The 24,017-nt window shown below is 33.7% G+C and overlaps 6 protein-coding genes across 7 annotated transcripts; 4 read left to right on the forward strand and 2 right to left on the reverse strand.

Moving 5' to 3' along the window:
* Positions 1-1,064: 1,064 nt before the first annotated feature.
* On the forward strand, positions 1,065-1,827 carry LOC106131183 (cytochrome b-c1 complex subunit 8). Its single transcript, XM_013330187.2, has 2 exons — positions 1,065-1,299; positions 1,642-1,827. Exons 1-2 carry the CDS (start codon positions 1,146-1,148, stop codon positions 1,734-1,736), a joined length of 249 nt encoding a protein of 82 aa, XP_013185641.1. The 5' UTR covers positions 1,065-1,145; the 3' UTR covers positions 1,737-1,827.
* Positions 1,828-3,368: 1,541 nt separating this feature from the next.
* Positions 3,369-4,094, forward strand: LOC132901848 (protein FAM200C-like). Its single transcript, XM_060944736.1, has one exon. It carries the CDS (start codon positions 3,369-3,371, stop codon positions 4,092-4,094), a length of 726 nt encoding a protein of 241 aa, XP_060800719.1.
* A 1,749-nt stretch (positions 4,095-5,843) lies between these two features.
* On the forward strand, positions 5,844-19,599 carry LOC106131184 (UDP-N-acetylglucosamine transporter). Of its 2 annotated transcripts, none has more exons than XM_013330190.2 (6): positions 5,844-6,002; positions 8,443-8,584; positions 9,634-9,747; positions 10,218-10,432; positions 11,204-11,476; positions 11,666-19,599. In XM_013330190.2, exons 2-6 carry the CDS (start codon positions 8,464-8,466, stop codon positions 12,023-12,025), a joined length of 1,083 nt encoding a protein of 360 aa, XP_013185644.2. In that variant the 5' UTR covers positions 5,844-6,002; positions 8,443-8,463; the 3' UTR covers positions 12,026-19,599. The 2 variants fall into 2 exon arrangements, with proteins under 2 accessions (XP_013185644.2, XP_013185643.2); XM_013330189.2 differs by having other exon boundaries at positions 5,846-6,097.
* Positions 13,754-17,788, reverse strand: LOC106129813 (uncharacterized). The gene is made up of 2 exons (XM_060944584.1): positions 17,627-17,788; positions 13,754-16,845 (listed from the first exon to the last, which is right to left on the reverse strand). The coding sequence occupies exon 2, from the start codon at positions 16,840-16,842 to the stop codon at positions 14,476-14,478; it is 2,367 nt and encodes a 788-aa protein (XP_060800567.1). The 5' UTR covers positions 16,843-16,845; positions 17,627-17,788; the 3' UTR covers positions 13,754-14,475.
* LOC106131185 (large ribosomal subunit protein uL22m) lies at positions 19,145-21,270 on the reverse strand. The gene is made up of 3 exons (XM_013330191.2): positions 20,817-21,270; positions 20,101-20,314; positions 19,145-19,816 (listed from the first exon to the last, which is right to left on the reverse strand). Exons 1-3 carry the CDS (start codon positions 20,988-20,990, stop codon positions 19,596-19,598), a joined length of 609 nt encoding a protein of 202 aa, XP_013185645.2. The 5' UTR covers positions 20,991-21,270; the 3' UTR covers positions 19,145-19,595.
* Positions 21,271-21,418: 148 nt separating this feature from the next.
* LOC106131186 (RNA polymerase II subunit A C-terminal domain phosphatase SSU72) lies at positions 21,419-22,320 on the forward strand. Its single transcript, XM_013330192.2, has one exon. The coding sequence runs from the start codon at positions 21,700-21,702 to the stop codon at positions 22,276-22,278; it is 579 nt and encodes a 192-aa protein (XP_013185646.1). The 5' UTR covers positions 21,419-21,699; the 3' UTR covers positions 22,279-22,320.
* The last annotated feature ends 1,697 nt before the right edge of the window (positions 22,321-24,017 follow it).

Consider the following 24,017-nt stretch of genomic DNA (forward strand, 5'->3'; position numbering starts at 1 on the left):
TGAGATTCAAATAGTGACAGGTTGATAGCCTATCGCGCACATCCCTTAGTCGCCTTTTACGGCATCCATAGGGAAAGGATGGAGTGGTCGTATTCTTTTTCCTATTGGTGCCGGGAACCACTCGGCACATAAATAATTATCTTATGCATATAATTATGACTTCCTAAAATCTTGTGCTGCATAATATATAATATATTATAATATGTGTATATATCTATATTAAATCAACAATGTATTTAAGCTATTTAATTGGATAAGGATTGCTGTATAGTTAAAATCGCTTCAAAATTTGCCATTATTTGTCGTAAAAAAAAATGACAAATTTATTATTTATTGTGGGATGTCCATGAGAGATAGACATATATTATCGCGGAGTTTTCTGTAGACCTTATCAATATGTCAAATAATTGGTACATTATTTTGATAAATCTCGTAGGGTTCAGCCTGCGTTTGCAATGTAAGTGGAAAAAAATATGTAATTAACGACATCACATTAGAAACCTCAAAAATAAAAGTATTTCTCCACTATTTAATGGATGTGTAGCGGGAGCGATGATTCGGCTCGACCGCCACCAAAGGGAAGATCTTCCGCCAGGCTAGGTGTTATGCCTGGGGAGCCGCGGTTCCCCAGGCATAACACCTAGCCTGGCGGAAGCCTACTATTATACATATAAACCTTCCTCTTGAATCACTCTATCTTTTGAAAAAAAACCGCATCAAAATCCGGTACGTAGTTTTAAAGATTTAAGTATACAAGGGGAAATAGGGACAGAGAAAGCGACTGTTTTATACTATGTAGATTTATGATTATGAATAAAAATGAATATTTTCGAAGATATTACAGATTTAAAATTGCGGGAAGTAGCGCTTGCGGCGGTACTGGCCGACTTCTGTAGTGTATTTAGTATCAGCATTGCACCCATTTCATTAGTTGTAAAAAAAGCTTCTCGATACGAGTCCCAACCAATCCAATATCTACAATCATAAATGACTCGAATCCATGGCAGTTAAACTCAAGGCGGGAACTGACATCTTTCAATGTCACCTGTCGTTTTCAATCAATCTCCTAAACATACCTTCAAATCAAACTCTTTGTGGAATTGCTCGAATCGAAATCCTTTCCGATTATATAACTTCTTACCAAAATGGGGAAGCATTTTGGTGAATTGGCTAAAATTCGAGGATTGATCAGCTACAAGTTGTCGCCTCATGAACAGAGAGCGTTTGCAAATGCTGTGTCACATGGGATTCCAAATATTTTTCGCAGATTTCGCGAGTCCGTCTTTCGCGTAGCTCCACGTAAGTATTTTTCTTCGTCAATAATGCGATGAAATGACCTACGTAATTCATCATCATACCATTGTATTTACCAATTATGCCACTTGTTCCATAAAACCTGCCTCCCGACTCCCGTGCAACTTTATCTCTTACGCTTTGTTCAGTTTAAATTACACCATAATGTATTTTTTCCATTCCATCACAATAAGTCTTTATCTTTTTGAAAAAATATAAAAATAAATTTCAAATCAAACCTAACTTGATTAAAGAAATGTCTGGTTCTTGGGTCAGGTTCTGTAATAGCTGTGTCTTAAATTTGTCATTAAAAGAAAAATGTGTAATGAAAAATAATGTATTTTTTAGCATTCATCATTGGATATCTGGTATACGAAGGAGTTGAAAGAGAACATCATCGACTGGGCCGCAAAAATCCTGCTGATTTTGAAAATGATCAATAAACAATGTTGAATTTTAATTTATTTAGTGATAAATTTATTGTTTAATAGTATAAAAACATAATAACCAGATAATTAAATGTGTTAAAATCTAGTTGTGTGTTACTTTACTATTATTTTCCAGTCTGAGACACCTCCTTCTCTCATGTCTGTGTTCCCTGTTGCACCCTCCACAGAAGTGTTTCGTGGCCTGGGCTTGCCCAAGTCTGAGATTAACCAAAAAATCACATTAATTTTGGTTGAAGTAAAGATTTAATGTGGGTGAAATAAAGATCTTGCAAAGTAGTTTTTGCTTCTCAAGAGATAATTATAGTTTGGTCAAATTACTATGGTAGGTAAAGGGACTAAATTACTACAGTATGCATGCAATTTCGTCACACGCTATTGGAACAATTTAAACGATCCGTTTAAAGCCGCATTTTTTTTACGATAAATTAGATCGTTTAAATTTTTTAATATGTTAAGAGCTATTTTACATGGAATTCTTTAAAATGAAATCAAATCTAGAATTATTGCATGTTCCCTATTTTATTTAATTAACAACAATATCAAAAGGAATGCGCGTACAGATTTGCGTTTCGTATTCGGTGCGGTTACCCTAACTTAAAAATATAATTATTTGTTTGTCGAGCGGGATCACTATTTCGAGCGTCGAGTGGTATAATTCATTGATTTAAAGCCCAACGCAACTGGAAGGGACATCGAATCTCAGTATAATTACATTTTCAGAGTGTACATTCTTAAATCCAAATTGTCTCTGCAGAAATATATATATATTTCTGGGATTTTTAAGAGTAAAAATTATTTTATTTTTATATTTTTTTTATTTTTAGTTTTGTTTTTATTTTTGACCTGTTACGATTTGACATTTTTTTTTTCTTTTATTTTTTTTTTTGCTTTGATTGTTTTCTATTTTTACTATTTGTTGGCGGTTTGACAGGTAGGACCTCATCATCCTGCCAGCAGTCCCAGTAACATATCTGGGGGCACGGTAGTGCCCCCGCCAAGACGAGCCAAGCGAAGCGAAGAAGAATAGCAAAAAGTCCGTGCGGCTAACTCGCCAGTTACGTCCACGGTTTGCACGCCTACGAGATTATAGTGGCAAAACTCTGCTACGCGCTACGAACTACGCAGTACGAGCTATGGCTGTAGTATTTCCCCGTAACTTGAGTGTAAAATTAGGGCTTTTTGATTTAGGGCTGGGCATGTGGGGTTAGAAATTTGGCTCTATACGAGATCTGATTACTTTTTGACAGTGCAAGCTATATGGTCTCGTATTGGCAACATTTAACATGAAATGTTTTTGTGGGATATGTTTTCCAGTTTCTTTAATAATACATGACATTTTATTTATGATATTTAAAAAATAATCTTGTCTTCATTGCTACTGTCATAGTTGTGTTTTAACTAGAATAAAACCAATACATTTGGTTTTGCGTTATTATTACAATTTATTCTAGTTAAACCTTATCAATAATGTATATCGACGCTTAGTCAAATTTACAATTCTCAATTTTACAGCTCTTTGAATGATAGATTATTTCATCAGCTTTGTGTTACTAATGACGAGGATTTCAACCGTTTGTTGTTTCATACTGAAGTTCGTTGGCTATCAAGAGGCAATTGACTGATTCGATGTTTGACTCTGTTATAGAGTTTTTGGAAACTAAAGATACAGAATTGAAAGACAAGCTCATAACATCAAAGAATGATGTAGCTTACATGACAGACCTGTATAAATTGTTCAACGACATTAATCTCCAACTGCAAGGCGATAAACTAAATTTAATTAAAACAAAAAACGTCGTTGCTGCTTTCGCAGCCAAACTGCTTCTACACAAAAAGAATCTGGGCAGACGTGAGTTTCACAATTTCCCAAATTTATCAGTATCATGCAGTAACGACGAATTGTTTCCCTATTGCCAACATTTGGAAAACCTTCACATTGATTTCACCGAACGATACCAGGACATTTTGAACTTGGAAATAACAGACTGGGTGTTAGATCCGTTTTCAAATGTCAACACAGCAATGTCACCTCAGCTGGAAGAAGAGCTTATAGAATTGACAAGAAACGAGGAAATAAAAATCAAGTTCAAAAATGGTTACCAAGAATTTTGGCTACAAAAACCGACCCCGCAATTGTACCCAGGATTGTGGTCAATCGTTCAACGATTCTTGATAGCATTCCCATCGTCATATTTGTGTGAAGGTGGATTTAGTGCTGTGACAACACTGCTTACTAAAAAGAGAAATCGTTTGCTTGTTACCGAACGTGGTGACTTGCGACTGTTCTTGAGTAAATTGGAACCTGATATTAACAAACTTATTAAACAGCATCAGATTCATCCATCACATTAGTTTTTATATAACGATTGATTATTTTAGTTATATTTTTAATAAAAGATACTCTGTTTTAATACCATAAAATTGCGTTTCAATAATCAATCTTATTGACAGGTGGAGCCCGTAAGAGTTAACTTGAGACCTAAGCACCGTTGTATGTTACCTACTGCGCTCAGGTTTTAAGTTGCGGGTTATAGTAAAAATTTCGTTAAGAATTCTCCTTTACTATACATACATATACATTATATACATATATAGGTCACAATAATTAATTAAACTAATTTGAAGTTATAGTGGTTTTTAAATAGGTGAAAAAATGGGGGCGCTAAAAAATATTTATTCTCAAAGTGGGCAGTAGACAAAATAAGTTTGGGACTCTCTGACATAGAAGGAGGTACACAGATTTCTAGAATAGGTACACTGAGGTACACATCAGGTACATTTTTAATCCAAAACAGATATTTAAATCCGTGAGGTACACCCGCGATTCTGACACACATTTTCTTTGGGCTGTATGGGCTGTTCTCTTATGCCTGAGGTACGTAAAAATATATGTAAAGTAGCTGTCGTCCGTATGCTGTCACCTTTTAGGGATGTTTCAAAATTAATTTAATTATCGATTTTCCAATTTTTTTTTATTTCAACTTAGTATACTTAGTTTAGGTACCTATGTACTATTGATGTTAACACAATGTAGGATATATTCGATTTGTAATTTATAGAAAACTGTCTGTTTCTATTCAAGCCTTCTTTTATGTTATGAATAATCTTTATTAAAAATCATTTAGATTTTTCAATGAAAAAACATTCATACTGACTTTTTAAGTGTAAAGCAAATTTTTACAACATGTTTGGACGATTGCACAATTTTTAGATCCCTTCCTCCATAGCCTTTTCTTGAAGGCTTAGCTAGCTTAGCTAGAAAATGTGAGTTACAACACACATTTTCTAGCTAAATATTTTCCTCAGTCAAGCGCCGAGAGTCCTTTCGGTTTTCAAGTGCCTGGGTTCGATCCCTGCCAACGGATATTATTTTTTGTTTTAACTTTACTTGATGGAATTTGTATGGTATTCTTTGTTTTTACTATTATATTTTATATGATTTTTGTGATGTCCGCCGATTTTAGTTTTTACAAAATTGTTGTGAAATTTATGAGATTTTTGGTAGCTTTGTTGTTGGATTTGTGATTTTTTGACAAATTACAATGATCGAGTTAGCCTCGAAGTAAGTTCGAGACTTGTGTTACGAGATACTTACTCAACGATACTATATTTTATTTAAATAAATACTTATATAGATAAACATCCAAGACCCAGGCCAGTCAGAGAAAGTTCATTTCTCAGCATGCCTTCACCGGGATTCGAACCCGGGACCTCCAGTGACACAGACAAGCGCACTACCGCTGCGCTACAGAGGCCGTCAAACCTATTAATAAAAAAAAAATGTGTTTTGACCTGTGTGTTTGTTTGTCCACGATTATCTCTACACAGATACATAGGCAGGGCACATCTAGGGCAGTGTTATCTATAGTAAAAATCAGAATGGATTCTTACGGTGGGTCAATCAACTGAAATCTTTAAATAGAATTTCCTTAATTATTGAAAATATTAAACCGTTTAGAAGTTTGTTTAAAAAAAAGTCAAAAGAAAGACCCATTGAAGCTTTATTTCCCTGCATAAACATACAAACGCATTTTTATATTTTTGTGTAATCGATACGATGCGGATAAACATTCTATGCGCCTCACATCCCTAAATTTAGTGTGTTGAATCGAATAAATTTGAAATGTCGTCACATTGTTGTCATTTATGATCAACGTCGACAAAATTCTCAAACAAAAGTATGAAATTATTTTTTATTTAACTATAAAATGGGTATATAAAAACTGTATGAGTAAAAAAAGAAAACGGCTTTAAGATTTGGTGAGTTTAGTTTAGTCCAACACTGCTTTATCTAACAAGCCAGGAGCAGGGAACATAGTTTCATCATTTGCGTCCGCATATTAAAATATACACAGGTTGGTTTCTTATTTTTATCAAATAGTAATAAAGGTATCAGATTTATGGTTTGGAATGAAAAATAAACATGACATTTTTCATAAGTATGTATCTATTATACATACAAATTAAAACGCGAAAATTAAAAGACTAACGTATTTTAAAAATTATATCCCGTTATTTCTATTGCGAGAAATAAAACGTGATCCACCCACATGACTCAAATACCACAATTAGATGCCTTACTGTAGTGATGGAAGTGATATTTCTTATTGACAGGTTATTAGCATATAACAATAGAACAATTTTATAACCTTTCACTTAATTGACTAACAAGTATACCTATATAGCAAGAAAGGCAGCTATGTTTAAGCTTTGTCGCTAACAAGTCAATCTGTGTCTTCACAATGAGTCTTTTGTTACTACATCACAAAAATCCATTTGCTTCCACTGACTAGTATTTGCTAAATGGAAAAAACATTTTATGCCATGGGTCAATATTGTGTTCATTTAAAGTCTTGTCACTCTATACTAGATCCTTTGTATTTTTTGGACTTTCCCTCTATTCTTCAGCTTTAAATGACATAGTTAATGCTCCACCTAAAGAAAAAATCAAGAAGTAATGACATTGAAAGGAGCACCTATGGAAGCTCAGAGGAGGAAGTCATTGTCATATCAAGCTTATCATAATAGTGTCTGAACCATAGAGTACTGAACTGAGAAGACAATTCTGAGACCATTTGAATATTACTGTTTTTACAATTTCCTCAGTATAACTGTTATAAATAAAAAAAATATGTACCATCGATGTAACAAAAAGCAGTTACTTGTAAGTGTAAGTTATCATAAATTAAAAGTTTTGCCTTTTTAAATATATTTAGGGTTTGTACTACTTTGCTTAACCCAATTTTGTGTGCACAATATATTTTTGAAAAACTGAACTCTCCATCCCAATCTGTGGTGAGAAAATGTTCAAAATCAATATTTTATTCAATTTAAAGAGAGGATAATTCAATATAACATTTTAGACCTCTAAACCAAATTTGTTAACTGATAGTAGAAAAAAGTTAATGGAGAGGTCTCCACAGCTTAAAACCAAAAATCAAGACCATGGTCAGGTCAGAGAAACAGCTGAATGTTCCAAGATAGATTGCCGATTTTGCTTACTTTTTTATAATATATTCTATATTTAAAAAAAAGTAGAAATTTGACATCCATATGCTCCCAAAATTCTTAGAAGTGAATGTTACTAAAAAAACTTGACCAAGAATTCAAGTCCTTACCTATAGGTCTTTAAATTTAGAAAATGTCTTTTGGACTTAAATAAATTATACTGACATGATCCGCTTACAATTTAATAAGGTACAAACAAATTTATACATGAGAATTTAGAGTGTCCTATATTCTGATTTTACTAAACAGTTTTATGGTAGAACAAATGGTCATCATAATATCTTCTTCTTCCAAGTATAAATTAAATTTCCCACTATGATATTCTACCATTTTAACAGTTTAAATGGTGACTGTCATCTGGTCATCCCAGGTGATGGTGTTAGGGCATAGACAGCCAAATACAAGTATATTATTTTGGGAGATGCGGCATAATCTCATACATTTTGTGAGTCAGGTATAAACTCCCATCTAGCCAAGCTGTCCTTATATCGACCCATTTGGGTTTTGAAGGCTGTTGAGCATCTTCCAAGTAGCCCAAGGCAGGTTATGACCAGACCTCCATATTTTCGCCTGTTATAGGGTAACAGTTATAAGGTAGTTTGCAGGTAGGGGTGTTTGATGTCATATAGCACATGAATGAAGTAAATTTTTTAAATACTATACAACACGTCGCCATGATGACGTAGTTAATTTCGTAGTTGAACATAGACCGGCTGCGGCGCTTGAGTGATTTAAAAAAATTTTACATTTAAAAGTGAGTGACTATAGATTTGACAAAAAATAGAATAGCTCATTTTAAAAGAAAACCAATCGCGAATCAAAACCAGAATCGAAAAAGCAACGTTGCTTAATTTGCTTAAGCGACACCATGGTGTCGGTGTGAATTGGTTTATGTTGTGCTGTGCTGCAGATGCATCACATCGTTCTGCAGGCAGGTTAGGTGTGGCGCACGCGGATTCCACTTAAAGAATTTCTTTCAATGCGTCCCTTAGGAACAAACAAACCAGTTTTTAGTTTCCTGAGCCTACCTACTTACCTATGTATAATTACGTAGTCGTTAGTCAGTAAAAGAAAATTGTAACATACATAATTACATTGTCATTGATTGATTAGAAGATTTATGAAATAGTCGGGCAGCAACTACAACACAAAAGTTTATTAATTCTGTTAGAGACTATTTTTTTCTGATCAGGAAACACCACCATTCATTCCTATGAAGTCAACCGATGATGTCAGCGATCCTGTCGAAGAAGTAAATCAACTGACTACAGAAAACATGGATGATCACAGTAAAAAAACTCAAGCCTATACTGCCAACAAAAACATGAAATATGGTGAGCAATTTTGAGTAGATAAATTTAAGTTTCCTGTGGTACCTAATCGAATAGGTACTTACAAGGCACATAAACTAAATGTCTTAAACAATGAATTACCACGCTTTGATACCTACCTTAAATTAATATTCACAGCTTAGGTATAGCATAGCATAGGTTGAATGAAAATGAAGAAAATTTGTATCTAATAGTAGTTGGGGGTTATGCAGTGTTGTTAAAATCGCGTCTCGTATATATGTTTACGGCCGAATTGAATAAATTCCAACTTTTTTTTAAGTCAGTAAAAAAAAGAAATCGGTCCCATTTTGCTAACCAAGTCTCAAGAAGCATTTACCTAATGCTTTGATTTTATTGAGCTTTTAGATAGAGCGCGTCTAACATAGAATTGCAAATGCCAATGGTTCAAGTTAAAGTTACGCAAGTTGACCTTAAATTTCAATGCTTGGTTTGTAAATGTGACCGTCTAGATGTATGCTTTGTATCGTGTCTGATATGACCATCACTTTATTTAAATATATGTATTTGGAAACTTATTAACAATACTGTCACTATTTAAATCTCAATTCTATCATCATTAAGCTAAATAGAACGTGGCCATTCAGTCTTTTCAAGACTGTTGGCACTGTATACCCCGTAAGGGATATAGACGTGACCATATGTAGGTATGTATGTATTAACAATACAGTTTTTATAGCTAATAATACAGGTTTTCACATTTACCTTAAAAGTTTTTTTAACTTCCGTATAACGTATAACATGTATTTTTTTTTGGTTTAGTTTGCTATTAATTAATTGATAAATCACAACTATTTAAAAGCAATACCTAATCAACGATTTACTGATTAGATTTGTTATTTTAGACAATGTTTTTTTAATAATTCCTATACATTTACGTCAATTATTAGGATTATAATTATTGAAAAATGACAACGGCAGAAAATTTACGGAACAGCAAAATGTTCTTAATGGGATTTAAACCCGTGGGATTTTCACTCAATTATCTGCAATGTCGATGCCCTTCATTAAGTCCAAGAAATTAAATGTTGCAGGTTACATTAAGTATGTTAGTTTAGTGACACTCACCTTACAAAATGCGACTCTGGGGCTCAGTATGCGATATGCCCGCACAAGAGAGGGTGTGGAGATGTTTTCGTCTGCTGCTGGTAAGTCCGTCCGTTTACAGGCTATCTGACGCTTCTATTCGTAACTAAACTAAAGACTAGTCTATAATTACGGAACCATATTGACACTTTTGAAAGATGATGATTAAAGCCAAAGAAAATTTGATAAACCAATAGCCAGAACAGAACATAATGATGAAGTTACCTGTAACCTGTATTGTCTGTTTCATTAGATTAATTTATTTCAATTAAGTAGACATTTATACTCATAATTTCATTGTATCATTATAAAGATATTAGAACACGCTTCAATGAAGATCTTTGTACAAATAATCTAAATCTCCTTATTTCACGAGTTTGCTCCTTTTTAGGCCTCTGATATCCGTTAGTAAAGTGGGTCAAATAAAAATGTATACCACCTTCTTAGAAGAACCGTAGATTTATCTGAACCGCAGATTCATCTGTGTCATGCGCAGATATTGACAATTATAACGAATAATTATTCTTTTCAGCTGTAGTAATGACAGAAGTTTTCAAATTAGTAATATGTCTTGGACTTGTTATGCAAGAGTCTGGAAACGTTAAGAAAGGATTGCGGTCTATGTATGCAACCGTCATATTAAATTTCAAAGACACTTTACGAGTTTGTGTGCCATCTTTTTTGTATATTGTGCAGAATAACTTGCTTTATGTGTCAGCATCTAATCTGGACGCTGCAACATATCAGGTAATTTTTATCTGTCTCCCTCTATAATCATTACATAGGATATATGAAGTTTATGTCAGTTTGTAAATTTTTATGCTGTCAGTTTCTAAACGAAGTAACGAATTTCAATATATTTAAATGATTATAACTCAGTTTCAGTAGTTGTTAATGGGAAGGAAATTATATTCGTAGATGCGTAGTTTGATCGTTTTATCATACGTAAAGGAAAAGTAACGGCCTTGTAAAAAATAATTTGTTCACTCCACTTACACATAAACACATTATTAGATTTCAGATTATTTATTTACGCTCACCTGTAAAGGTTATCTAATCTGATGTTGCTGACAGACAACTGGATAGTACAATGGTTTGATTTTTAATTGTTTAAAAAGTAAACGATGTGTATGGTTCAATGGTTTAACTGTAAAGAGGTTCCTAATAATAATTTAAAATTTACAAGATAACTTGGGTTGTAATGGGATTATGATACATAAAAAGCTACGTTCATTTTTACTATAGGCAAGATAAATATCGCTTATAAGTACATAGTTACTGCGTACAGTCACTGGTATAACAGTAACAGCGGTCTATTCAATTGAATGAAGAAAATGCTGCAGTGCAGTTTGTTACCGCTTCTTCTGCACTGACGCCTTGGAAGCGGCAGTAAGCTTAGTTTTTAAGTAATTTATTTGACGTCAACCAATGTTGTTAAACCATACGTTTTGACAATTATTAAGCAATATATATTGTATCCTATAGTAATAAATAAAAAATTTTGAATTTGAATTTCAGGTGACATATCAGTTAAAATTATTAACAACTGCTTTTTTTGCCGTATTAGTTTTGAAAAGGAAATTAAAAAAATGGCAATGGTTAGCATTGGGACTGTTGGCTGCTGGAGTGGCACTTGTTCAGTTATCTGGGAAATCTGAAAAATCTACAACGTCGACGGACTTGCCTCAGCAATCTAGAATTCTGGGATTCAGTGCCGCCGTGGCAGCTTGTTTTATATCTGGATTTGCTGGGATATATTTCGAGAAAGTTTTAAAAGAATCAGATATATCAGTAAGTTATCACTTATATTATTTTTAGACAGTTTAAGCGTCGGGTCAGGTTCCAATAGGAATTTATTTATTTTCCATGTTTAGAAAACTTAAGGCGTTATGCTACCAACTCCACAGTCCCAAAAAGGAAATAAGGACAAAAATATACAGTAGCAGAAAGAAACGTCCTAACATTTTTTTCTTTATTCAGGTTTGGATGCGTAACGTGCAGCTAAGTTTACTGTCCCTGCCATTTGGTACTATCACATATTTTGTCAACGGGGGATCGGCGCACGAGATATTAAAAGGATTCGATGCATTCGTGTGGTACCTAGTGCTGTTGCAAGCTGCTGGTGGCCTTATCGTTGCAGTAGTGGTCAAATACGCAGATAATATACTGAAAGGTTTCGCAACATCCGTGGCTATAATAATAACGTGTATAGTTTCCATGTTTATATTCAACTTCGTGCTTACCGTGCAGTTCGCCGCGGGCACTCTTCTAGTAATAAGCTCAATTTTCCTGTACGGCTACGTACCTAAAAAGCCTGATCCACGCTCATTGAGTGTGTGATCTCAATCAAATTATATATTATTTTATATATTTTGCTTATGTATATTGTATATACATAATGCCTAATAGGCAACATAATTTTTAAGTAAAAGTCAGTATATTTAAAACGAAACATCGTTGACAGAAACGGAAACCTAAGGCATGTCTTTCTTCAGTATTCTAAAATGTTTTTGTAAAGGCTCATTAGAGTCCCTTTGGTTATTGAGTCGTCTCAAAATGTAACTTATTCTTTTGAGATTTTCTTTATGTATTTTGAAAATAACTGTTGGGCAGCAGTGGTCTGCTCGCGGGTGAGGGCGTTGCAAAGAGTTGGGAGGTAATTTCGATTTGAAATATATTGTTGTCTTTTTGTGTATTTAATATAGTCTAAGATCCGGCTGCAAAATCACTACGTTCATCGCGTAGTTAATCAAACTCACATTTTAACATACATTTATGAATAGGATAATGCATAGATAATAGGGTGCCAGTCAATAAGTGGCCGCAAGTAATTTTAATTAAATTAATGTTAATTAATTTTCCAAAAAAAATTTCGTTCACTTGTTTTTTAAATAAAATATCATCCACATCATAGAAATGTATGTAAAGAATTCGAAAATCAATGGGTGCCGTTACACACTCGGCCGCAACTACTACGCAGCCAGGTGTAAACAGGTAATATTTTGGTCTATTTATACGTTCATGTCGTACACGCATGTTTTTTATATCAAATTAAAGCTAATTTTTTTTTAATATGATGATATATCGCTGCCTGTGAATAAATGGCCGCAAATAAAGGTTGCTAGCTGTTAAAAACTCGAGGTATCCGAGATAAAGTGAAAGAGAGTTAGCGCGTAACGCCACTTCTTAGACAAGGATGGCGAGTACCAGCTGTGCTTTTTTCTAAAATGTTAATATTACTTTTATCAACGTAATAACACTTTCAAGTTCAATAAATAAATGATATCAACAACGTTGTGTATAACGAGCTCAAAAAGAAGGTTAGCATATAAGAATAATTTAGCTGCACTGTTGAGAACCCTATCTATACGCGTGCGCAATGGCTTCAAATACTCGCACAGCTGGTACTCGCCATCCTTGTCTAACAAGTGGCGTTACGCGCTAACTCTCTTTCACTTTATCTCGGATACCTCGAGTTTTTAACAGCTAGCAACCTTTATTTGCGGCCATTTATTCACAGGCAGCGATATATCATCATATTAAAAAAAAAAAATTAGCTTTAATTTGATATAAAAAACATGCGTGTACGACATGAACGTATAAATAGACCAAAATATTACCTGTTTACACCTGGCTGCGTAGTAGTTGCGGCCGAGTGTGTAACGGCACCCATTGATTTTCGAATTCTTTACATACATTTCTATGATGTGGATGATATTTTATTTAAAAAACAAGTGAACGAAATTTTTTTTGGAAAATTAATTAACATTAATTTAATTAAAATTACTTGCGGCCACTTATTGACTGGCACCCTATTATCTATGTATTATCCTATTCATAAATGTATGTTAAAATGTGAGTTTGATTAACTACGCGATGAACGTAGTGATTTTGCAGCCGGATCTCGTACTAATACAACACGTTCCTTTGAATTGTCTTAATAAGGCAAAACAATCTTTACAAAAATATTTAAATATGAAATGGCCAGTCACTACAGCAAAAACTAATGCTTCGGCTTGATGTAGGTACCGTCATAGCGCCTTACTTGAGACAGTTTTGGAATTCAGGTGTTTATAAACTTTTACTGTGTCAACGAATAGTGACAGTATTCACATCTATAATATAGTCTGTACCTTTTTTATCCAAAAAATGCTTCCCCAAGCCCATAGGTACATCACAGATTTTTTATTTTTTTTATTTTTGCTGTCTCATGTTACCATCATGAAGTGCCATAATTGATACACCACACAAAACATATGAAAGTATCATGAATAGAATTTAAATGAATACTTGAGACAGTAAAAAAATTCAAAAACTACATGACCAACTGAAAATTTTTTTTTTGGGCAGCTGCACTAAATTTTAAGTACCAAAAATGAAACAAGTTCCGTATAGCTCAATTTTTATTAATATTCATTACAATCAGTTTAAATCAACGTTGTTCGCTTATTTGGCAATGCAGTGAAAACAAATAGAAATACTTTTCTAAAGTAAAATAAGGAGAAAATAATGAAACAAGAATTTAATCTTACATAACTCAAAAACTTATAACAATCATACTCCAATATTTTCATATATAGTGGGTACTATAGTAACTAAAAAAATAATACACGTTTTTGGTAGCTTTATAAGCTAATCATTACAATAATTAAACATTACAAAAATAATCAGATAAATCAGTTTCTAAAATGAGACGTTTCAAGTTGACTGCATGTATCAAATTGACAACACTTAAGTGAGTACTTGAACTTACAACTAATAAACAATATTCTTCAGTCTTAAAATTTCAATCAGTCTTCATTAATAATAAGATTTGGCTTTATATTACTTACATTTACATTGAAACTGTAACGACCTCTTTTCAACAATACTGGCTTAACAACTGATATAATTTTTTGAGAGTCAACAGTCATAATATCATCAACAGGGGGAAATACATAAATTCCTTTATTTGTGCTTTTTCTCAAAAACTTACAGGAATACTCATTCTCATTTAATATTTCAGTTATCTGAGCAAAGAACTCTTTTACCATTGGTTTATTTTTAAAGCCATCATATATTAAGTGAATTTTTACAAAGTCATACATTTTTACAGATACTTCAGAAGTAGGTTCGGTTTCTATATGTTCATTCTTGGTTTCACTTAAAATTTGTTTCAGTTTCATTTTAGCAGATTTGGAGGATGATGGTTGCTGTGTTGATTTAAATACTTTTGGCTGCGAAGTTATATCGTTTTGATCTTTAGGTTTGCGTTTTATATCAATAGATTTAGAGGTAGATGGTTGCTGTTCTGGTTCATATACTTTTGGTAGCGTAATAATGTCGTCTTGATTAGTGGAAGATAATGGTTCCTGTGGTGATGCAAATACTTCTGGCTGAGTAATTACATTATTTTGATCTTTTGTGGAAGAAGACAGTTTCTGTACTGATTTAGATATTTTTGATTGCGAAATTATGTCCTCTTCACCTTTTGATTTTTCTCGTGATTTAGAGACTCTTGGCTGGAAAAATATATTTTCTTGATCTTCAGAATCTAAATATACATGTTTTCTTTGTTGTTTTAATTTAATGTTAGGAATGATATTTGATTGGGTTGTGGTTTTTTCTATCAAATTATCGAAATCTTGTAATTCAGATATATTATCACTATCAGATGTATCATGTACAGAATAATTGCTAGAAACTGTAGTATCCGTGTCTTCTTCACGTGCTGTTTTCGGTTGCGTAAATAATGGATCTGAATCTATGTTTACTTCTAAATAATCTTCTTCTGCATCACAAATTCCCACGTCTACTTCTTCAATATTTTGAGTATTTGAAGGATTTGTAATATCGGAGACTGTAAGGCTTTGACCTGCCGAAGCTTGCAATTTTTTCTTTCTCACTTTAAGAGGAGCTGATGTATTAAGACGACTTTCTTTTAAAAAACTTTCGAATGCACTCGCCCATTCTTTAGATGTGCTGTTATTTTCTGGAGTTTCAACGGGAAGCTTGGCCAGAACTGTTTGTTTGTTGAGAGGGCAAATCCCAGCTGCACGAAACCCTGACTTTAAATTCTCTGAAGATGTCAACAGTTGATCTAACGATCGTTTTAAAAGTCGCGGAAACTGATCTTTGGGAATGCAGCCCCTGGTTTTCTGCTTCCATTCTAATAAGGTTTTTCGCCATATTGCTTTAAGTGGACGGAAGTAAGCGACATCAAGCGGTTGGGTTAAGTGTGAACTATTTGCAGGGAGAAATATGAAACGAATATCTGATTCCGCACATTTTTGTATAACCTTTACAGACAGATGACTTGCCAGGTTATCTCCTAGTATTGCTTTCGGACCTTCACCTACCGAACTGAAATAAGGTACAACCACTTTGAAAAACCAGTCTTCAAACGTTGTACTGTCAAACCAACCGCTTCTTGTTCGATTGTAGAATGTATTAGCTGGCCCTCCTCTCAACCAAGAATCGTAAAGGTGCTCAGCCTTATATACGACATATATTGGTAATAAAGCTCCTGATGCTGATCCTGCAAACATAACCGATGTGCTCGATTTCGAAGCGTCAATGATATTTTTTGGACTTTTGAAACCTCTTCTTACTAATACTTTTGTTTTTCCAGGGTCGTCGGTAAAGTTAGTTTCATCAAAATTCACAATTGCTTCTGGTTTTACTCCCTCCAAGCTAATCATTAGATTATCAAAATAATCAGATATCATTTCAGGATTAACAGCAGCTCTTGCTCTTTTAATGTTTTCACAAAACTTGTACGAAATTTCATGTTTGTTTCGGTCTAAAAATCCTTTCAACCAAAATCTTCCTGGCAAATTGTTCTTAAATCTAGGTTCTGTCTTTCCCTTCGTGTCAAGGTATTGCTTCACAATAAGCGTCAAGTCAAAGGCTGTTATAGGAAATCCCCATTTCCCGCAAAGAATTAAGGCTTCTACAATTATATTTTCATCTTCATTTGAAAAAACTGTGGGTCTTCCAACTTTATTCATATGCTTACAACGCACTTTTCTCTGTACAGTGGCTGGTGGAACATTATATTTTTCTGCAGCTTTTCTAATCGACATACCTTTTCGCACTGAAGCCACTGCATTTTCAACCGCTTCATTGGAGTAGTTACGGTATGGCCGTGACCCAATTTTCTTTCGATACCTTCCCATGTTCTGTCAAAAAATCGAAATGAAGATTTAGGTAAGCCCAAGATAATTGTCTTTCTTGGCAAATTTTCTTGTCAATTATTTTACCCTTCCATTGAAATCTTCAAAACCATAGTAGACATGAAAATTCATTACATACACCACAGATATAAAAACATTACATTAAATGTAATGTTATTATATCTGTGACATACATCAAAAGATAATTTTTATAGGATTGATTAATAAGAATAGAACATTTTACACCATTGTTATTTTTATGAAAAGATTATCCATTAATCGCAAAAAAAATCCTTTTCGTTCACATTCATATTATATTTAAAATACTTGACAACAAGTTTACATGAATCTATGGTTTCTATGATTTCATTGAAATATTAAATTTTTGACAGAAAAAAATGGCCGCAAAACGAGCTTTTAATTAAAAAGAAAGTTTTAACAATTAGTAAGCCATTTTGAGACATAGTAAATAACTTGAGACAGTTGGTAACTTGAAACAGTAGGTAACATGAGACAGTAGATAACATGAAACAAATGTATCAAATTACAACCACTTCGAAATATTTTCATTTGGAGTGGCACACAAGCCGTCGTTTTAACTTAAAATTCACGAAACCTTTGATAGTTTGTAGCTAAATAGTAAGGTTAGGTTATGCAAAGACCAGATTTTGACAAAGATCAACACAGATCGAGTAACATGTGAAGTTTTATGAACCACAGAACTTAACAATTTATTGTGAAAACTTTCAACTCTAATTATTCATAAAATAGGCTTGAAAAGACTTACTTTAGTTATTATTTATCTTGCACACACTTTTCTCCTGTCGCCATGACACTTGCCAGCAGTAATGTTACCATGTGTAAAAAAATATGGGTGCGTTCGAAAAAACCAGTTATTTGTATCAAGTTAACCTGCAGTATCAAGTAAGGCACATTGACGGTATGCAGTCTTTGATCAACAATATATGTAGGTACCTACTAGATTTTTATCCACCGAGTGTGCCTAAGGCGCGAGGGCCTCGCCGAATGAACAAAAACTAACAAAAAAATTATCAATATTACTAAGTACATATGTAGATCTTATCGTATAGATATTTTTAATCTTGGTACGTAAATTAGTATCGTCATACATTTTTAAAACAGCCTAAATGCCAACAATTTAGTAGTATCATGAACTATAAATCTGTTTTTCAATTAATTATACAATAAAATATAAAATAAATAGATACATATAAAAATTATTATTACTGATTTAATAAATATGTAGCGTTAAGATTTTCAAATCTTCGCCATATTCTATAATTTTTTATTATGTCGGTATAAGTATTTTAAAAAGCGCGCCCCCTTTTCTTATTTTCTCACACAAAATATAATAAATCATAGGATCATATTAAAAAGCGTGAAATGGAGGGTTCATAATTAATCGTACCTAATAAAGTACATTTAGTTAGTAACGAATTATAAGATTTTCTTGATATATTTGTTATTATTTCAGTATTTTTTTTTTTTTTAAGTATAGAAAACCTTGCTAGAATCCAGTTCTTTTACTTATTATAATTAAAAATTATTTTACCTAAATTACTATGTGAATAGCAATTAATGATAGGAAATTGAATAATAATTTAAAAGATAACATCAAAATGAATTACTGATTTTCTTATCATTTTGATAGTAAACAATTTTATATAAGTACATCTCTATTATGTAATTGATATTAAGCACTATCGCAATGGAAAAGTTGAATTACCATCGATTTCATGCATTTCACCCATGCCACAAAGCCTATTTTGCTATTATGTTTGGTGAAGAGTGATGTCAAAAAAGTTTCGTGATTTAATGTCTTAAAATTTATCATCATAAAAGCATGTTGTACTTACTCTGCCGCAACGCCCCCGTTGGAATTTTTGTTCTACCTATGGCAATTTAATGTACAACAGAAGAACATTATGTACAAAAAACAATTTAGTAGGTACGTACAGTAAATTTGAGAAAAAATGATATTTATGATGAGCGCCACTCAGAATTCTTACTTGTATTTATACTAGAAAGCTGATTTTTGAGTTAGACGATGTACGAACGTTTATAAGTAAGTGCATCTTAGAATAATAATGAAAATGTAAGCAACTATTGTTTTATCTAACTTTAAAAGAAAGACCGTAGTTAGCTACGTTGCAGTGAACGCTTCTTCTTTCCTGTCAATAAGGCAATTAATAAAGTAAGTACTAAATTAATAACACAGATTTTGTAACAGTAACAATTTCAGGAAAACTTCTATATCGTCTGCCATTTATTTTTTCATAGCAGCTTGTTGCGGCAGAGTACAACATCTCATCAAGCAGGTACAATAGAATAATTTTGTGTCACTACTGATGGCTGGAACAATATGTAACACAAAGACCATGGAAAACTGTTTCCAATTTTACTATATTAAACAATATTATTTAATCTGTAAACTAGGAATATTACAAGGCATAATTCTAAAGTTTGTCATAGGGTAATAAAACATTCACAACTAGTGATATTTTTAAAAGAAAAATGAATGTGCAGAAATTCTTATAAAAGACTTGACCGATTTTGATTAATGTGTACTTAATTACTTTTTTATTTGTTTTTTAAAATCAATTATTCTCTATCACATACATATTTCTTTAATACTACTGTTGAACTAAAAAAAATAACTAGGCAAAAAATAAAAGAATATTCATGACTAAGACTATTTTATACACTTTAATAATAAAATAAAATATATGATACAATTAATATGAGTTTATAATCTTTCTCTTCCTCATTTGCTCTAACCATTTATCGAGTTGTTGTTGAGGTGTCAAAGGATTTTGTTTGTAATAATCTTGTGGGGGTTTGCCCTCCTCCAACCTTACAAAGTAGTGGCAGTACTGGTAACGTACTTCTCCCAGCCTTCCCCGCGCATGTCTTCTGATACCTTTGATAGTGGGGCCTTTTCCAGAAAATGATTCAGCTGAAAATAAAATTATTTATATCCCTTTAGTATCAATACATACATACATAAATATACATATCATAATAATGTAATAGGTTGCTAGCCCATCGCTAGATCCTAAAAGCAGGTTCCAATCCCAAGTTTAAAGCCTATTCTTTAGTCTCCTTTTATAACATCCATGAGAAAGAGATAAAGTGGTCTGTTCTTTTTCTATTTGTGCCGGGAACCACACAGCACCGAAATTCAAAATTCAATTCAATAAATCAATATAAAAATTAATTAGACATGCAGATTCATCATACCTATCCATAGATTACTTTTGAATTCAACATGGTGAGCATTGACAGCTAGATCTTGAGCTTCAAGTATTGCTTCTCTGACAAAAGCTGCACCCTTTTTGTTTACAAAACTCAATTGTTTCACAGCTTCATCTACAGTCATTCCTCGTACTAAACATGCAATATACCATAGTTTTTCTGGACTATATTTCAGGTTTGTTTTCTGATGGCAAATAAACTGAAAGAATACAAAATTATAATAAAAAGGTCACTATTTGAGACTAAGGCAGTGTAAATAGACAATGATGTTGTGAAAATACTCTTATTTGAATTCATTACAAAAAAACTATGCAAACTAAGACTACATTTCACATATTACCATCTGCTGCATTGTGGCAAAATATTTCAAGTTTATTTTGGAACTGTTGTCCATCCATCTATTTGATTATATATAGACTTAATCAAATCCCTTGCGGGGAGACAGAGCCAGCAGTCTTAAAAGATTGAGAGGCCAAGTTCGGCTGTTAGGCTTAATGATAGAAAGGATTCAAATAGTGACAGGTTGCTAGCTCACTGCCTATTAAAAGAATCCGTAGTTTATAAGGCTATCCCTTAGTAACCTTTTACGATCCATGGAGTGGTCCTGTTCGTATTTATATTGGTGCTGGTAACCAGGTCAACTTAGGTCTCCTTTGTCAAACCACACTGAGATATTAAGTATTATAGCTTATTCTACTTACAGCAGGTCTTGGTTCTTCACCTATTTCTTGAGGTGGGTATATTTTTTTATTATGCTCTATAAATGATTTTGGTAGCTTAGATTTTGACCATGCCATAGTTGATGCAGAAGTGTGAAAACATTTTGAAAGACCGAATTTCCATCCTAAAGAACAAAAACTACTAAACACATTCATGTTTTAAATATTTTCTTAAAACTTCTGGTAATAATAAAACATAACCTCTATATGCCACTCATTGTCTCAGTCGCTAGTCGCTACACACACAGATGATCGTATTTTCAAAGGAAAAAACTGACAAACAGCAAAGCACCAAGCACCCAGTGCTGTCAACTCTCGTATCCGACAAGCATATACAAAAGTCCTCTGTGCCGACAAGAAGGATCACCACATGGAACCGACTAAGGGCATAGGCAAAGACCATACTGTTTCGCCATTACACAATGGCCTTAATAATTTTTCTTTTTCGTTATTCGGTTTTCTATCTCGAAGAATCCTTAAAAAGTTTCTTAGTTTCTTACAACCCTTCTTACATCTTCATGGTTTATCCCGTTGAATTGAATGTCAATGTCAAATTATCAAGTCAATTGCCAATGTCAAATAGGTACGTCAACCACAAAAAACAAAAATTGAGTTGAATAGCTAACCAGTGCCAGCGCGTCCTTAATATATTTTTAATTTTACTGTAACTTTATCTGATTTATTGTTAAAACCTGCTTCTAAGTAGAACAAATTATCTGATGAAATCACTGTATTGAATTGACCAACATCGTATAAGTATCGGAAGTAAATCTGAGCGTACAATCTACATTTGATGAAAATACCAAAGATTCCTTGAAATGTTTTCATAAATTGTTTATGATATATTTTTAAATAATCCATTAAAATGGGCGATATATACATTGCTGTTGTATGTTCTTCCAATATGAATCGTAGCATGGAGGCTCATGCCTTTCTTGTGAAAAAGGGCTTCAAAGTAAAATCTTTTGGAACAGGCGAGAAAGTCAAATTACCCGGAGCTTCCGCTGATCGACCTAACTGTTACGAGTTCGGTGTACCATATGATGATATTTACAATGACTTACTTGAAAAAGACAAAGGTTACTACACTCAAAATGGTTTACTGCATATGTTGGATCGGAACCGGAGGATAAAACCGTGCCCAGAAAAATTTCAAGTTTCTACGGAACGATTTGATGTCATTATAACATGTGAAGAAAGGGTATATGACCAAGTTATTGAATGGTTTGGTGCAAGAAGATCAGTGTTCAACCAGCCTGTTCATGTTATCAATATAGATATTCAAGATAATCATGAAGAAGCAACAATTGGCGCTTTTTTAATTAGTGACATGGTTACAAAAATGGCACAAAGTGAGGATTTGGACAATGACATAGATGAATTATTACATGATTTTGAAGCTAAGTGCCACAGACCAATTTTGAACTGTATCATGTTTTACTGATTGCAAATAATTTGACATCAATAAAATTATTATGTAATTCTAGGTGAAACTTTTTGTACATATTAAGTTTAATCATCCCTTTTACTTACATACTGTGCTGACCCCACATAGAAAGTAAGAAAAGGTTATGACAAAGAAGATGTATAATCATTCCTTATGGAAGTAGACATGCATAATAAATTTAATCATTTATTTATAGTTTACAGGGTTAATAGAGTGAATGGAATTGAGAATAAAATAGTGATAGGTTGCTAGCCTATTGCCTAAAAGTAGTATCCCAAATTATGAACCTTTTCCATGATTAATTTTTATAAATTCCATGAGAAGAGAAGCAACCGGCAAACAAAATCCTTCTTCCTTTTCTACCAGACCAGTATGGAGCTTGCACTAGATGATCATGCCCTATTCCTGTCATCTTAATTTTGTATTGGATGGTGATTGGTCCTAAAGTGCTGGCAACCATGTGGAATTTTTATCATTATCACACATTCTCTTCTAAAGCATTTGTAAACAGACCAGATGTATACTACTCGGTATTTCCTGGTTGTATAGGCTCTTACAGTGAAGGAAAAAATATGAAATCCTTCACATTATGCAAATACCTGAATGTGTAACAATGATTCAGGCTGTCCCGCCCAAACAGTCATACCAAGGGTTCTCACAAGGAGACTACTCAACCAAAACAAATACCTGTTGGAAGAAGATATTACACACATACAATGCATACACCAATTTTATAAGTTTATTTTTCCCATCCTCATTCAACAGTATCAGTTTTTGCCTATTCTATATCAACATTAGATTTTACATGCCCTAAAAAGATGTAATAGTTTGGGACCGGCTGCACACACTTTCCCTTTTGTATCCTTGTTTTTATTTTAATACGATACTCGCTTTTCCGCGGGGTTTCGCTCCCGTGGGAATATCAAAAAAATTGCTTTTGTTATTCCTAAAGATCTTTTCTATCTGTATACCAAAATTCATCAAAATCTGTTCAGTAGTTTACCCGTATACAAATCTTTTTATTATTAGTGTGGACACTGTCTACACACATAATCATAGTAATAAAAAATCCAGTTAAGTGGATGGTGGTGAAAATGGTGACCATAACACTTTATTTTCATTAACATCTACGAGTAAGAGAAACAGCTGGCACAGACTGTTTTTTAGTTTTTGTTTAGTATATGTAGATACCACCTAAACATGTACGTACGACTTTCTTAAAGGCGTGTCGGAGCGCTATTTTGAAATAGCTGCCACCCATCCCAACCCCCTAATGGTCCAGGCCGCAAACTACACACCAAGACCGACGCCCGAGGAATGTCCTCGCATGATCCGGACGGGACCACCTCATCACGGTTGCCAATCGCCCCCCCGATAACCCTGCGCTCGCCAGGAGGCAAGTTTATCGATACCGTCCCCATTGCACCCACCGGAACAGGGCGTGAAGAAGTAGGAACAGTAGCTCGTTCTCCAGGTACCGCAATGTACCAGGGCGCTTCACGCCGACACGATAGGCCCCTAGGGCAAGGTTAGTCAAGTTAGAACCCATAAGGTTGAGCGTTGCATCCGCTCGCGAGTTTGCATTGCTCAAAGGCAAAATCCAAAGCCGAGGTTCGTCCCACCTGGGAGACCCTTGCGCGCTTTTGCCGAAAAGGCTGTTTGGAGGAGCGTCAAGCCCTCGCCTAAAACTGTCCCGCTGTAATAGTTAATGCCCTTCAGGCAAACACGTAGTCAAA

This window comes from Amyelois transitella, chromosome 6, assembly GCF_032362555.1.
Source record: "Amyelois transitella isolate CPQ chromosome 6, ilAmyTran1.1, whole genome shotgun sequence".
Lineage (NCBI taxonomy): Eukaryota > Metazoa > Arthropoda > Insecta > Lepidoptera > Pyralidae > Amyelois > Amyelois transitella.

Coding starts and splice junctions, on each gene's coding strand:
- LOC106131183 (XM_013330187.2), top strand. CDS start 1,146: ATGGGGAAGCATTTTGGTGAATTGGCTAAAATTCGAGGATTGATCAGC. Junction 1,300..1,641: donor CGTCTTTCGCGTAGCTCCAC/GTAAGTATTTTT, acceptor TGTATTTTTTAG/CATTCATCATTGGATATCTG.
- LOC132901848 (XM_060944736.1), top strand. CDS start 3,369: ATGTTTGACTCTGTTATAGAGTTTTTGGAAACTAAAGATACAGAATTG.
- LOC106131184 (XM_013330190.2), top strand. CDS start 8,464: ATGAAGTCAACCGATGATGTCAGCGATCCTGTCGAAGAAGTAAATCAA. Junction 10,433..11,203: donor TGGACGCTGCAACATATCAG/GTAATTTTTATC, acceptor TTTGAATTTCAG/GTGACATATCAGTTAAAATT. Junction 11,477..11,665: donor TAAAAGAATCAGATATATCA/GTAAGTTATCAC, acceptor TTCTTTATTCAG/GTTTGGATGCGTAACGTGCA.
- LOC106129813 (XM_060944584.1), bottom strand. CDS start 16,842: ATGGGAAGGTATCGAAAGAAAATTGGGTCACGGCCATACCGTAACTAC.
- LOC106131185 (XM_013330191.2), bottom strand. CDS start 20,990: ATGAATGTGTTTAGTAGTTTTTGTTCTTTAGGATGGAAATTCGGTCTT. Junction 20,315..20,816: donor GTGAAGAACCAAGACCTGCT/GTAAGTAGAATA, acceptor GTATTCTTTCAG/TTTATTTGCCATCAGAAAAC. Junction 19,817..20,100: donor CAAAAGTAATCTATGGATAG/GTATGATGAATC, acceptor TTTTATTTTCAG/CTGAATCATTTTCTGGAAAA.
- LOC106131186 (XM_013330192.2), top strand. CDS start 21,700: ATGGGCGATATATACATTGCTGTTGTATGTTCTTCCAATATGAATCGT.